The 16407-nt window shown below is 39.7% G+C and overlaps 1 protein-coding gene across 1 annotated transcript; it reads right to left on the bottom strand.

The window, feature by feature from the left end:
- Positions 1-7704: 7704 nt before the first annotated feature.
- On the bottom strand, positions 7705-10345 carry LOC148040010 (jasmonate-induced oxygenase 4-like). Its single transcript, XM_087695787.1, has 3 exons — positions 9620-10345; positions 8594-8918; positions 7705-8110 (listed from the first exon to the last, which is right to left on the bottom strand). The coding sequence occupies exons 1-3, from the start codon at positions 10141-10143 to the stop codon at positions 7877-7879; spliced, it is 1083 nt and encodes a 360-aa protein (XP_087551913.1). The 5' UTR covers positions 10144-10345; the 3' UTR covers positions 7705-7876.
- Between the last annotated feature and the right edge of the window lie 6062 nt (positions 10346-16407).

The raw sequence follows: 16407 nt of genomic DNA, 5'->3' as shown, positions 1-16407 counted from the left end.
ATCTTCTACAAAAATTTGGAGTGCTTGAGCTTAACTGTAACCTCTTTGCACAATATAGCATCCTGCATACTTCAATCCTTTAACACATCAATAGCCACCTTAGCTTCGAGGATCCACTGTCTCATCATAATAGACCAAGGCTTATCAAAGTGGATCCTCTTTAATAACTAGAACAGCAGAACCTCAATTTTTTCATTTAAAGATTCTAGGCCAACCCCTCCTTTGTCTCTCAATTTTGTGAATTGGTCCCAAACTTTGGGACTGCTTGAGCTAACTATAACCTCTTTTCATAATATAGCATCCCACATACTTCAATCCTTTAACACATCACTAGCCACCGTAGCTTCCAAAATCCATTGTCTCATCATAATAGACCAAGGTTGACCAAAGTGGAGCCTCTTCAATAACTAGAACAACATAGTCTTAGATTTTCCTTTAAAGATTATAGGCCAAGCCCTCCTTCGTGACTCCATTCTGTGAGTTGTTTCCAAGAGATGGATCCCAACCTATTGAACCCTTGAAAGGCCAACCATGCTTCCTAAAAGCCACTTCAATATTTAACCAAGAAGTTCTAAATAAGGGCATGACATTCACATTGAAAGTGATCATAGACATCAACGCACTTTTATCACTATCAATCTTCCTACTAGCCCCAATACCAAATTGCTTCTTTTGCCAACTTTAATAAGAAACCAACTAAACCATTGAGCTAGCATAATCCCCCACAACAAATTGGAGCACTGAGGTATCTTAGTCCTTGACCTTTAGGTATGATCTTAAATCTATACTGTTCCAACAACCCGGAATCACCAAAAAGAGTGCCTCAATTTTTTCATTGCTTATTATTGACCCTCTCAAAGCTGCAAACTCTTCATACATTGTCATTAGCTACTACAATGCTCTAATTTCTACCTTTACAATGTTAGAATTGTCATCGACAAACATTTGTGTTGCACATTAGACAATGGAAGGCCATGAATAATGCCAAGTTGCACCTTACAATCAATGTGATCCAAGAAAGGTTGTGTTACCAAGGCCAAAAGCAAGGGAGACAAGGGGAACAAAGAACATCCTAGCCCAAATGTTTTAGAAAAGGAGCCTTGAATACGAACAATAGCAAATGAATTTATAATTAATGCATTACCAATTTTGCAAGATATTCGTACCATTGCAAGTCCCCCTTAATAAATTGCTAGCTAATTTGATCACATACTCATCTAAATCCATGTTTATAAGGAAATAACCCCCACTTCCAAGTATTGCAAGTTCAAAATTTTATTGTGGATCCTTCTTGGCTATATGAATCCATATTGCTACTCATGTAGAAGGCATGATAGCACAAAATTAGTTCACAATGCCATGGTTTTAGAAACCACCTTGTATAGGCCATTCATCATAGTGAGGGGACGATAATGGCTCGGTTTGGTATATTGCTCTCTCTTTGAAATGACTTTGATGAGACCCAAAAAAAATTCATTTGGGATCTCACCCTTGTCGATGATATAGTTGTCCATGGCTTACACTTGAGGTACACACACATCCCATATGGCTTTTAAAACTTTCAAGGGAATACCATGATGTCCTTGGGTTTTCCCTCTCTTCGTTTTCCCAAATGTAAGTCTAACTTCTTTATTAAAAGGTTTGTTATGTATAGTACCATTTCAAGATTAATGTGGGCTTTCGCTAAATCCACAAAATCAGCCAACCTTCTTTCATGATCCTCTATTGGAGGAACAATTCCAATAATTCATGAAAGATGAGCCACAAATACTTTAACAAACTCTTCTTCATCTCTTATGACCTTCCCCTCATCATCCTCTATGGCAAGTATAGTATCCCTCCTAGAGCCTTGAAGAGATATTGATGACCTTACTCCCCCAACATTGTATCTCACGCTCTCAGTTGCACTCGACAAGCTGAAATTCGATCACTTTGCGGCACCTTAAAGTAACCTTCATGAAGCATTTGGCGGTAAAATGGAGGAGAAGATGAGGATGATTAAGCATTTGGCAGTAAAAAGGAAGTGTTGTTACATGCTCAAGACAAGGGGCCTCCATCCCTCTTCAGACCGCCACCCTCAGCGGCACTATTCTACCATGATAATTCCATGCAATTCTTGCAGCTGGAACTTTGCAACAAGCATGTGCCAAACTTGGAATGGCAAGGGACCCTTGCATGTTCTCCTCACACGTTAAATACTTCTGCATGCCATCACTGCAGGGTGGTGGTCTATACTCTGTGAGTCTTGAGATTTTAACATTTGGGGACACACCCACTCCACTTTACTCCCCAAATAGATCTTATCTGACCTAGCCCCCCTCCACTTATCACCTTCTCTCTTATTATGCCTATAGTAAGTCTTGCAAAGCATAATCGAAGACATTCATTTAATTGAGTTCATTGAAACATGGGGCTTGTGCTCTTCGAAAGAGCCTCCATGCATCTTCTTTGTCCCTACTCACATAAAACTGACCCAAATCATGTTTTTGTTATGCTAAGTAAGCTCATTCAATTCATATTCATTCTATTGTATGCACATTCACGTTCCCAATGCACTCACCCTTATCAAGTTTGCAAATGCACCTTATGTTCCTCGTCATACCAACCAATCTCTTAAAGGGATGCAATTGGGAACTTTTTAGGATGATAAGTGCTATCTGGGATCTAGCAACTATAGCTTTCCTGATTGTACACTAGCCACCTGCATGTAGAAAGCATGTAAACCCCTTACATCTTAGCTATCCCTATTATACATAATTAAATGGTAAGCCGTAATGACAAGTAAGGATTTTCTTGTTGATGTGAGAATTATCAATTAGCATCTTGGTGCACAAATCCTTTGCGCTTGGAGGAGAAAGCCATTATCATGAATGTCATAAGAGTGGGCATGGAACCTACTTTGTAGGCATTAAGTTTCCTATAAGGAGGACTCCTACATCCTACATGTTCCATGTCATATCCTCATACAAGAGATGCAAAGAGACGTGTTTAACAATTGAGATGTATCTAGTGGAAAATACCATACATTGAGATGGATATGATTGTGCTTGGAGAGCATTAGCCTCACCTAAATGGATATGGCCTCCTCATCTCTTGTCAATAATGTGATACGTAGTATCAATGTTCTTTGAAGAGAATTGTTATGACTCTTGATCCATTTTTTCAATGCAATGATTCCCTTCTATGACCTAACTATTTGCAACTCACCTCTAGTGTGTATATACAAAAATTGATATTTCTTCCCTTCTATGTTTCCCTGAGCCCTCCTTCGTTGGACCATACCATACCACTATAGTTCCATATTCATGTGCCTCCCCCCTCCGCAAACCATCATCCTCTCAAAAATATCCCTAATCCTAAGAGGTAGCCCATTTCCCTACCTCTCTGTTGGCCATTCTTAATTCCTACAGACAACTCTCTTTTTACCTCTCTAGCTACAAGTATCTCTAGTTTTTTGGACTTTTAAACATCCTTCTTGAAAAGCCATCATGACAACTCCCATGTATATTTTGCACTCAATACTTATGATGTAGTTGCAAGGTATCTTCTCAATTTCTAGGTTTTTACATAGACTTTGCATCCTCTTTGGATTTTGGCCTTTCATTTGCCCTTTTGTTTTCAAGTGTAGACCCCTGGCCTTTTTTCACTTTAGACTCCATTTGATGTGATAGCCTTTGTAATCTATTTTGTACTCTCTCCTTTTTTTCTCTCAACCACTTAACCTATTCATCAATTGCATTAACTAAACAAACTCTTACAATTGAGAGATTGTTTTTAATGGTGAGCAACCTAGTATGCATGTGTGTGTTACACAACAAATCAACGCCCTCTAGATGACGTCTATACAAAGATTGGTGAGTTACTACACATTCTAGGTCACCTTAAATTGCCCCATCCATGTGTTCAAGGGACAACACTTGCTTCTAACAAGCTCATTCCACGTTTTTTCTTGAGCATAAATATATTTTGATATGGTCAATTGCCTTCATTCAAGTCTAGTAATTAATCCATTTTAATGATATTACCTTTTTTTTTTAAATTGTGCTGTGTTCATCAAAATTTTCCACAAGACAAAAGAGGATAAATGACGAGTCATAAGAATGGCTAACAAGGGGGAGTAATGTAGAGATAACATGGAGGGGTAGAATACTTGAATATAAAAGCACAATTTTTAATATGGGAATATGCTTTGATCTAAAGAGTTCACATTGGATTCCTTCATAATGGTAACACTAGCGTGTGGAACGCTAGGCTGCCTCGAAGCAGTAATCAAAGTAGTCATGCTATTGCACGACAACTTCGCTTAACAATCCATTTCTCATCTTTCTCTTTCCTCTGTTTCCTCTCTCTCTCTCTCTCCCCCTATGAATTCCCTATGTCTAATTCTCTCTCTCTTTCTCTCTCAGCCTTCTATTTTAGTTTATTTTTTCTCCTGTCCTAGTTCTCTCTCTCTCTGCTTTTTTTCTCTCCCTGCTTTTCTTCTCTCTCTCTCTTTTTATTCTCTCCCCTCTCTTTTCCTTCTCCTCTATTTTATCTTTTCTCTCTCTATAATTCTCTCTCTCTCTCTCTCTTCTTCTTCTTCTCCCCTTTCTCTTTATTTTCCGTTTTTTCTTCTCTCCCTCTCTCTCTTTTAAATTTTATCTTTTTCTTCCCTCCTCTCTCTTTTAAATTATATCTTCTCTCTCTCTCTCTCTCTCTCTCTCTCTCTCTCTCTCTCTTCCCCCCTCTCTCCTTTTTTATCCCTTCCTCTTTCTCAAAAAATATTTAAATTTTAGCATGTTCTCTCTCTCTTCTTCTTCTTCTTCTTTTTCTTCTTTCACTTTCTTCCCTCCCCTCGTCAATCTCTCTTAAAGTATGTAAATTTTATCTTTTCCCTATTTACAATTCTCTCTTTATGTTTATATTCTCTCTCTCTCTCTCTCTCTCTCTCTCTCTCTCTCTCTCTCTCTCTTCTTCTCCCCTTTCTCTTTCTTTTTGTTTTTTCTTCTCTCCCTCTCTCTCTTTTAAATTTTATCTTTTTCTTCTCTCCTTCTCTCTCTTTTAAATTATATCCTCTCTCTCTCTCTCTTTTCCCCCCTCTCTCCTTCTTCTTTCTCCCTTCCTCTCTTTCTCAAAAAATATTTAAAATTTAAAAAGATTTCTCTCTTTTTCCCCATCGCTCTTCCTTTTTTTCTTCTCTCTTTTCCTTCTCTCCCCTCTTTTTTCATTTTTTTTCTCTTTAAATTTTTTTCTTTTCTCTTTCTTTTAAATTTTCTCTCTATAATTCTCTTTGTATTCAAATTCTCTCTTCTTCTTATTTTCTCTCTCTCATTTTCTTCTCTCTATCTCTTTTCCCCCTCTCTCCTCTTTTCTTTTTTTCTTTTCCTCTCTCTTAAATTTTATATTTTATCTCTCTATAATTTTCTTTCTTTCTTTTAAGCTTTATCTTTCCTCTCTCTTTAGTTCTCTCACTGTGTTCAAATTCTTTCTATTCTTCATATTATTCTCTCTCTCTCTCTCTTTGATTTTTTTCTGTATGTCTCTCTTCCTCTTTTCTCTCCTTTTTTTTCTCTATCTATCTCTTTTTTAAATTATATATTTCCTCTCTATAATTCTCTTTCTCTCTTTCCCTTCTCTCTCCCTCTCTTCATCTTCTCTTCTTTCTTTTTTGCTTTGTATATTTCACTCTCTCCGTCTCTCTTTATTTTAAGTAAACAAAAAGTTTACATTTAAAAGTTGAATCTGAGAGAGAGAGAGAGAGAGAGAGAGAGAGAAAGAGAGGGGTTCTAATTTTAAAAAGGGAAGTGAGGGAGGGGAAAGGAGGAAAAGTTTTAATGAAAAAAAAGGGGAAGAGAAAGAAGGGAAAGAGCAAAAGAGGGAGGTTTGGAAAAGGGGTTAGGTTCGAGAAGCCCTCTGGAGGTTCGGGGCTTTCCGAACCTATAGCTAAAATAATGTAGTAGTGAGACAAAAAATTAACATTTAAAAGTTTAATTTGAGAGAGAAAAAAAAATTACATTTAAAAGTTTAATTTGAGAGAGAGAGAGAGAGAGAGAGATTATAAGTGAGAGAGAAATGAAAGGGTTTTAACTTAAAAAATGGAGGTGAGGGAGGGGAAGGGAAAGCTTTAATGAAAAAAAGGAGGGAAGAGAAAGAAGGGAAGGGAAAAAGAGAGAGGTTTGGAAAAGGGATTAGGTTCAAGAAGCTCTCTGGAGGTTCAGGGGCTTTCCGAACCTATAGCTAAAATAATATAGTAGCAAGACAAAAAGTTACATTTAAAAGTTTAATCTAAGAGAGAGAGAGAGAGAGAGAGAGAGAGAGAGAGAGAGAGAAAGGAAGGGGTTTTAATTTTAAAAAGGGAGGTGAAGGAGGGGGAGGGAAAGCTTTAATGAAAAAAAAGAGGAAGAGAGAGAAGGGAAGGAAAAAAGAGGGAGGTTTGAAAAAGGGGTTAGCTTCGAAAAGCCCTCTAGAGGTTCAGGGCTTTCCGAACCTAAAACTAAAATAATATAGTAGTAAGATAATGTGTTGTGCACCAGGTAGCTTGTGGCCATTGTGTGATGTATGTCGTGTGCAAAGAGAAACTTTCTTTATATCCATTACTTTGTGTGCTACACACCTCTTGGTCTAACTTGGCTTGCCGCGAGTAGATTTGGCTTTTCATTTCTAGCACATGGAAAGTCGTGACAATATCAATGTCTACTAATTGTACACATTTATTCAAAAGAGTTTCTCAAGCTAGCAAAAGTCAATCCAAACATTTTCATTTTTTTAATATCTACATTGTATTTGGTTTTTGTTTGGTCTTTATCCATCTTCTATGACAAGAAAATGCTGGTGATACGAGTACTCCATGCTTCCAATTGATTTGTACTATATGTCCAATTTTAATTTCACGATGGTGCAAGGGCGTTTGTCCTTGTAAAGGAGGTATATTTCTACATTTTTGGCCTCCAAAGGCAAGCTATTATGCTCATTTAAAGGTTTCATTTTTCCCCGAGTGGAATATATTTTTAGCATGAAATAGTTCCATAGTCTTATTGGTTTAATTTATACAACATTCAAGAACATAACATTCTTCACATCCACCGGCTGCAATACACATACTTCATAGACACATTATGATCCATAACTTGTCTGTCTAACATTTTGTAGACTTCATTCATTCCTGCTCTTCAAGAAACTTCACTGTTATACGTGCTCTTCTACTGTTATACGTGCTCTTCTCACAAATTCAACATTTGTCTATAAAAAATCTTTTCTATACCGCATTGTTTGACATTTGGCTATAAAGACCTTTTGATATAGCTCATTGAAGCTCATTGATGATTTAGTAATACTTTTATTTCTACATAAGCATGAGTACGCCTGTATCCATAAATAGTTTAATATTTAATGTCATTTACATCTACACACGCACACGCATGTAATTGTACACGTACCCATAACCAACCAGTTTAATATTTAATGTCATTTACATCTACACACGCACACGCATGTAATTGTACACGTACCCATAACCAACCATACATATAATGTGGCATGATAGAGGAAGCTGTTAAGGACCTTGAGGTTGAACATAACAAAGCCACGTGTAATTCAATTAATTCAATTATGAAAGTCTATCCAAAATCAATTGCCTTCATAAGTAACTGCCATCTACACTGGGTCGTTGAACTTGGCCTCTTAAGGAAGTAGTGAAATAAGGCTGGGATAGAGAGAGAGCAGGGCTGTATAAATTAATATTCGAACTCAAGGAGAGAAACAAATGCTAGGTACGTGATATCAGGCAAGGACAATAAACCGGATGCAGCATAACTCACTATTCTTCTACATCTTTTAGGCATAAGGAGGCGTCTAGTTAACTGCCTTCTCTCCGATTTTATCGGTTTCAATAGCTCATCTAGTTAACTACCTTCTCTCCAATTTTATCAGTTTCAATAGCTAGCTTCATGGCATGGTCACAGAAACGCACAGGGGCAAACTGAGCTGGACGCTCCGGAGTGATGAGCTGAGGAGCTGGCTTAATCACAGCTTCTGGATGCAGATCATAGAATGCTGCAATGGACACTCGCCGGCGGCTAGTATTCACCACTGCACGATGTGTGATGCTTCTGTAGATGCCATTGCTCACAACCTGATTAAACATCAGGAATAAGGGGATTAAATAATCTGTTTAAGCTCGTGATGAAAAATAACTTCAATAAGCATGATAGCAAGCGTTACCAGGAATGATTGTTAGATAACTAATCTAGCACATAATCTTTCAACTTGATGGAACACTACAGCTATACAAACTCTTTACATCAAGTTATGAATCTACACAACACCATTTTGACATTCTGCCGTGTGGGTTAACGAGCTCTTTTCCTTCTTTTTCCATGTGGTGTTCAACATCATGAGCTTCTTCTCGGAAGACACGGCATAGCTAGCTACCGGGGGCTGGCAGCCCCCAGCCCCCTGCCCCCAACCACCCTTAGCTAGGGTGTAAGATACCCCCCCTCGTAGAAGCTCATGATGTTGTTGTAGTTCACAACGTAGGAATTATAGTGCCAATTCATCTAAAACTTCTTGTGGTAATCCGCTGACACATTGAAGAAAAGGGGAAACGATCACTCACCTCTACCATATCTGCAACATTGATGATATAGGCACCAGGAAGAGGTTTGACAGGCACCCACTCCCCATCCTTAAGTACCTGGAGTCCAACCACATCCTCCAGCTGCCAAAGGCATGTCACAGCCCCTAAGTCAGTGTGCTTGTTGGCACCCACAGCTAACTCCGGCCTAGGGCAAGGTGGGTAGTGGTTAATGAGCAAATCTTGATGCAATTCCCCTAATGCTTCCTGAATATAGTTGGGTGAAAGACCTAAATTGATTGACAGACACTCCAGCAATCTTTCTGCCAACTGCTTCAATTCCATGGTGTACTGCCCAATCACCTCCCTGCAAAGGGGGACAGCTTGCAATCAGTCCAATTTAAACTATATGTCCTTGGAACATAATTTCTCAAAAATAAATTGGCAGCTACTTTTAATCTGATCAGGAAAACTGACTTTCAAATACATGAACGAAATCTGTCAGTTTTAAGGAGTAATCTTATTAGTCAAAACTTATATTTGATGTATTACTTTGAAGGATGAGAATGTCCTGTATGCTGTGAAGTCTAGACTCCACAGAGGTACTGTTTGATACATTAGAGGAAACAGTTATAAGAGTTCCAGGGATTGAACTTCCTGTCCCTGAGAAATTAATTATTATGTCTGGAGGCCGCAATAAATCTTCATGAACCTAATAGTTTTCAGCATCAGAAAGAATTGTCAATTCTATCATGTGTCAACAAATTCCTATAGAAACTGGAAAAGCTGGGACCATGCGATTAATTCTGATAAGAAAACAGACATGTCAGGATCCAAGTAATAAACATATCCTTGCAGCCCACATGCTTGTCATTGAGCGGAAGGTCCACCAGCTGTAATCAAGTGAACTACCATTACCACCATTTCACCGATCAGACAACATACCAAACATCACCTTGATTAAACACATTCAGATGCACTTTGCTGAGAGAATTTCGGGTCATCGATGCCTGAAGATGAAATTCAGGACCTCAGGCCAACGAATTAGTAAAGCCTTCAATTAGTTACCTGAAAGCTGGGCTCTTGGGCCACGAGTCATAATCCCTCATGGACTCCGGATAGGTTCTGAGAAGGAAATAGTCTCTCCAATCACGAGCTCCAGTGTCCGGCTTCACATACCCGCTGCCATATCCCTGGCTCGCAACACCTTTCTTGACACCACCAGGAGCTCTCTCACTGACAGGAAGGGCGAGAAATTCCTCCACTTGCTGCTTCATGGCATCCATCACAGAGGGAGCCACGCCATGGTTGATGACCTGGAAGAACCCCCACTCCAGGCAGGCCTTGTGGATGGCGGCGAGGGTCTCGTCCCTGCGCGCATCAGCGAGCCCAGCCATGTCGATGACGGGGATCTCGTCGCTGGAGCGCGTGAGGGAGACATCAGGGCGGTGGTTTTCGGGGAGGATGAACTTGAGGGGGATGTCGGCAGCAGGGGCGGAGGAGAGCTTCTCGACGAGGTCGGCCTCGGTGAACTTGTCGGCAGGGGCAGGGCTCTCCGGGGCGAGGACATCCGGGGCGGCAGGGGGAGCCATGGCTAGGGGGGGCTGGCCAATAGACTGCCTGCTGTGGCAACAGGACAGTGAAGACGATTATTTGCTGTTGCTTGGAACAGATGGTGCTGGTGGGAGATGGGGTGGCGATGAATCCGGTGGTTCTCCATGGCCGATAAACCTGCGTTTACATATATAGCTAAAACCAGAGAGAGAGGCGAGGCAGGACGAAGAGGCTTCGTGGTGTGTGCTGCGTGGAGCCGCTCACATGAAGAACGAAGCTATGGCGCAATTAATGTTTCGGAATTTGCATGTCGTGTACACCCGAAATATGGAACACCTTCGACACGCCTCTCTCGTTCTATGGTTGCACCCTACCATTAATTTGCTTCGGTCTAATTTATTAGCATTCGCTCCATAAACTTTAAAGGCAATACTCAATCTCTCGTCACCATCGCCCAAAAGGGCAGAAAGCAAGATTTATGCACGCCTAATTGCAGCCTTCCTTGGCCCCACGCTAAGCAAACGAGAAAGGACGACCCTAAGAAACTCATTCCACGGCCTAAGTTGTAGAAGAGACACGAAACAATGTCAAGATGGAGGTTACAGGTAGACTCCTATACACTGCAAGGAAAAAGGGGTAGATTTGCAATCAATAGTCCAAGCATTCACCACTAATGTGCAAAATATCAATGGTGCAAAACGAAAAGGGCTACATTCTTCAAGAGAGTGTCCACAAGATCAAGATGGAGCTCCCTTTGGAAGGCCATCTGCCAAAGATACTTTGATTTCTCCTATGCAAGTTTGTTCTTCTATTTCATGGGGCAGGTACCTACTATGAAGAGTTTTATGAATGGTTTCTTAGTACTTTTCAAGCTCATTGCACCTAGGTATATCTTTTACCAAGTCCTAGTTGGATCCCAAGCAAAAAGAAACTCAATTCTCTCTTACTCAATGGGGTCTAAGGGAAACCTAGTTCACAATCTACCATGGTTAGCTACATCCAAAGGGATTGTCTCTTACTCATTGGGTTCTAAGGGAAACCTAGTTCATAATCTGCCATGGTCAACTACATTCACACCAAAAGAAGTCCTACTATCATAGTGCCATGTATGGGTTGCATTCCCTAACCTTCTCGTAGTCTAAGAAGTGCTTGCATCGTATGGGATAGGTGTATCAAACCACCCAAAGTATTGGAATCAATGACAAAAGAGGCATTCCACTATTGTAAATGGTACGTTTCTCAAATTTCCATGATGTATGCTACTTATGCAAGCAATTGGGCTATTTTGCCCATGTATGTCCTCAAAATTATCAAAAGTAAGCCAAGGATAGATCTAATGAGTGTAAACAAGTAGAGCCAAAGATTTCCCTTAACAACAATGACAAGGGCAGGGAAGTGGTCTCAATATCCACCAAGGATCGAGATGGAGGGCTAGTGGCAACAAGCAATGCAAAATCACTAGACAAAAAAGGCGTTGGTTCTACTTCTATTGAAGTTAAAAGTAAGTAGCCTAAGGCATCTAATCTTGAAGGGAATGTAAGCTTTCTTAAGCACCCAATATATTCTCCAAGAAATGTGGGATAGATCAAGCCCAAATGGGACAACAACAACTTGATGCTACTCAACAATGTAGAATTCATTGTCTTCCTACACTTCTTCTCTTACGAAATGTTGACATTTTAATTTGGAGTTGGGAGCTACATCAAGCTGCAAGTAATGAAGGTTTAGTTAAGAGCAAAAACCATTTTCATGAGGGTGAAGCTCCAACTACAACCGATTTGTCAACAATAAAGTTGAAGCAAAGATGAGAAATCATGGTACTAGTTGAGGATGAATTTAAGAATACTGTGATGGCAGATGAGGAGGGTATCTCTTCAATATTCCAACACCATCTTTGAGCCATAGTTAGCATGCCTTTTTAAAGTGGTAGTAATTACATATCGAGAGGAGAAAGTTTTCTTAGTTGCATGTGTAGGACAAGTGGATGTGGACATTACATTGTTTCTAGGCTACCCATTTACAATCAAAATGAACTTTATTACATGCTCTGATTGATGAAGTGGCACACTCCATGATCTAATGGCTTCGCTATGGACTTCTTTCTAGTCATAAAGGGCCCATGCTCGACTAATCACTACTACATATTAAATAATTTTTTAATCTATTGAGGCTCTATCAAGATCTACAAATGAAGGTATGATTAAAGCGGTCCCTAAAGATAATTCAAGAAGGCTCACATGACATTGGAGACCTCTAACCATGCTTAATGCTCCATAGAAGATCATGGCAAAGGCTAGCTTTGAGAGTCTTGATTATTGCCAAGCTAGTAATATGGTATTTCTAATGGAAGAAACATTCATAATGATATATGTTTTAGGAATGGATCATGCAATAGCTACTAAGGGAGATTACTTATTGCTTATTATGGATTTTGAAAAGGCTTATAAGTGTGTGTGCTAGGAGATTTCATTATATTTGAGAGGTATGGATTTGGTCACATGTTCTATAAAATGGTGCAAGCTCTATTTGCTAATGCCATGGCTACCACATAAATTAAATGTGTATGATTCTAGCAACTTTGAATTGAATGTGAATTGAGGAGGAGCATTTGAAAGGGAAGTAGAACCCATGAGGAAGAAGCTTGGCGGTGAGAGCTATGGTGGATGGAAAGCAAGAGCAAGAGAGAGAGAGAAACTCATAGTGGGAACTCCAACAACCACAATGTGTGGCTAGGCCTTCCTTTATTCAAACTGTCACTAAAAGAACAAAGAATAAGTGACTGTGACGGGTGCTGTTGGAGAGGTTTTTGTCGAAAGGTCGAATCCACTGGGAATCTGAAGTAGAAGGAAGTAGAGATAGGAGATGGAAGAGAAGATAGAGAATGCCCAAGTGGTAAACACAACAAAAACAAATCACAATGAATTGAATCAATATGTATTGAAAAAACCTGGAATCTTTGCACTACTCAAAAGCAATCTCCAGGCATTAGTTCTCTTGGAGCTCCTTCGTAGACCAAAAACATGGATTAGAAAAATCAACTCTTTCTCTGCTACCCGGAACCCAAATCTGATGGCTCCGTTGGCTCCGAAAGGGGGGTAAAACCTCAGGACACCTACTCATGGATCTCCCAGATCACTCCTTCTTTTTCTTTCAGTTCAATCTGCAGTTTTTAGCTTGTTTACAACAATCGCGACGCGCACGATTTCGTTTTGTGAAAATCCCCTAATTGGCTGAAAAAACAACTAGCTTTTTGCATGCCATCCTAATCTAGAAGCTTTTATAAAATTTTCAAATTTTTACAGTAAATAATTTCAAAAATAGACTAAAATTATCCAAAAATATAGTATTTTCGGATAATCCATGCAACTCACACTAGTACTAATGGCTCAGATCACATTGACTCTCTAGATCAATAGACAAGTCGGATGATGATGCATTCCATACTTTTTCACACTGTGTCCTCATAACATCACGACATCCACCCCCTCTGAACCTACACATCCTCCGGTATGTGCCAAAATCCTAGTTGTCACCGGATTCTGAGTCCTCCTCATCCTCTGCAACCATATCCTTTGCTTCTTCATCTTCCATATCTTCTTGGCTAGTCCCTATATCATGGCCACTATTTTCTTCCAATTCTGGCAACTCATAGGTAGTAGATTCCCGCCTTTTGAATAATTTGATTCTTTTCCCTGCTATCGGAAGTTTTATGGATGTCCCATCCAGCTCATTTAATGCATAAGTAGCATTATCAAACACATGTCTTACCACATAGGGTCCAAACCATCTTTTGGAAACTTTACGCATGGCACTATGCTGGTTATCTAAACTGCTATCATAAACCAATACCCAATCCCCATCTTGTATGGTTCTTGGTCTCAATCTGTGTCTTTTGTCAAACCATTTCTTATTCTGTATCCTTGCTGCCCTTAACTTTGCAGTTGCTGCCTCTATGTCTTCTAACTTTCTTTCCAACTGTCTAATGCGTAAGGCCAACAACTCCTCTCAATTCAACTCCTCCTCCCAAGGTAACACACTCCATGTGACTATCATCTTTTCTATCAGCATGATAGGTTTTTGACCATACATCAATTCTGTAGGCATATATCCTGTAACAGCACTATGAGTTGTTCTGTCAGCCCACAAAGCATAAGGGAGCAATCGTGGCCACTCTTTTATCTTCTCTCCACATGCTTTTGCCAATGCCTTCACAATAGGTGGATGACCTCTTTCACTTTTGCCATTTTCTTTAGGGTTATAGGCTGATGTCAAAGCAAGCTTTATCCCCAACCGTGCAAAGAAATCATAAGCTTCATCTGCATCCAGCTCACCCCTATCTGCTGTAATTTTTCCCACATAGCCATATCGACAAAAGATCTCTTCTAAGAGAAAAGTGCATACGGCATTTGTCTTCTTAGTACGTAAAGCTCTCCCTTCCACTTGATTAGTCAAGTCTTCACAAGCAAGCACAAGATACCTCATTTGCCAAAGACCTATAGGCATTGTGACCAAATCCACCACCCACTTAAAATGAAGAGACAATGGATATGTGGGTTTCAATCCACCCCGATGTCTGACAGTTGAATACATTTGACATGTTTACATGTTTCCACAAAGTGAGCAACATCCTTATACATACCCTGCCACCAATATCTTTCTTTGATCTTTGTAAAAGTACCCCAAACACCTTTATGACCAGCCCACAAGCTTTCATGAAATTCTTGCATTACTTTTACTTGTGAAGCTCTGTCACCCAAAACTCGCAATGGCATACCCTTTTTCTTTTCAGCATGTTTTCATAAGTATCCATCTTTTAAGAAAAATCCATGATCTTCTTAAACTCCTCATCTGACCATTCATCTCTCTTTGTTAATGTACTGAGATATTGACCAATTCTTAGCCACTCTCCTGCATATTTGTCTTCCAAAAACACTTCTACACAAGATGCAAAACATCTAAAGTGTCTTCTCTTTGTTGTCCAAGCTTCTGTTAATGCTGTAGCAACATCTTGCATTATTAAATTCACTCTTGCAACATCATTTTCAGCCATAAGAAAGTCATCTTCTTCCTCCTCATCCATCATCCCATCTTCATTCTCATAACGTGCTCGAGATAACATGTCTGCCACTGGGTTATCTCTTCCTACAATATGCTGAAATTCAGGGTTCAAAGATTTAATGTATGCAATCCACTGGAGCATAGCAATGTCCGGGGTAGCACAACTAGTAATCATACCCAATACCGGCAAACAATCAGTCTCAATGACTACGTGAGCACCCATAAAATACTCCTTATCACATTTAAGGGCTGTCACAATTACCCATAATTCTCTTTTAACCTGTGGATATCTTCTCTGTCGTTAAGTCAATACTTTTGCACCAAAGCGTATTGCATATCTTTGCCCTTCCTCATCATCTTGCCCAATTGCCCATCCAATCCCTATTGGGCTTGTATTAACAGTAATAATGATAGGCTTTCCATGTGAATAGTCAACCTTTCTCAACGTAAGAGCAGATTTTAAGAGTTGCTTCAATTTCTTCATTGCTTTCTGATGCTCTCTTTCCCAATGAAAATTTTGACATTTCCTTAGAAGCGGATAAAGAGCATCAGCTACATGTGCAAAGTGAGAAATCCATATCAAATAAAACACACATGCACCCAAGAATCTACGCACCTCTGATACATTCGTGCATACATCTCTCATTCTATCAATCCCATCTATTTTTGTTGGTGATGGCCTTCGCCCATAAGGCCCACACATATGCCCAACAATCAAAACCTCCTCAACTCCAAATACAGACTTTTGTCCAAAAAGAGTTAAATGCACCTCTTCTAGACGTGTCAAAATCCTCTCATAATCCACAATATGATCTGCAACAAACTATCTACATCCATTGGCATCCATCTCTTCATTCTTTTCATCCACTTGCACACCCTTTGATTGAAACATCATCCAAGAAGGGCATAGTCAATTGTGGTATAAAATCCCCGAGTACCCTATTCATAGCATTTGTCATGTGTGCCACTGAGTTTGTTGCACCATGTGGGAGAGTACACATCTGTACTAACCTCAAAGGAGTCTTCATGGTTGTGATATCCCTGCTTCCAATTGCAAGCTGAAACTGATCATAACCCAAGTAAAGATCACCTAAAGAATAGATCGCTCTGCTTGCAAAAGCCTCTGCAAATTCATCAACCACAGGACCCTCACCCACATTTCTTATGGTCACTTTATTGACCAGTTGCATGTCTTGAATAAATCTCAAAGCCCCATTCTTTTTGGGCACATTAAACCAACGATT

This window comes from Lygodium microphyllum, chromosome 2 (assembly GCF_053477565.2).
Source record: "Lygodium microphyllum isolate KBCC chromosome 2, Lygodium_microphyllum_v1.1.10, whole genome shotgun sequence".
Taxonomy (NCBI): Eukaryota; Viridiplantae; Streptophyta; class Polypodiopsida; order Schizaeales; family Lygodiaceae; genus Lygodium; species Lygodium microphyllum.
The sequence above is the reverse complement of the archived record's forward strand: the minus strand, read 5'-3'. Positions and strand labels throughout refer to the sequence as shown.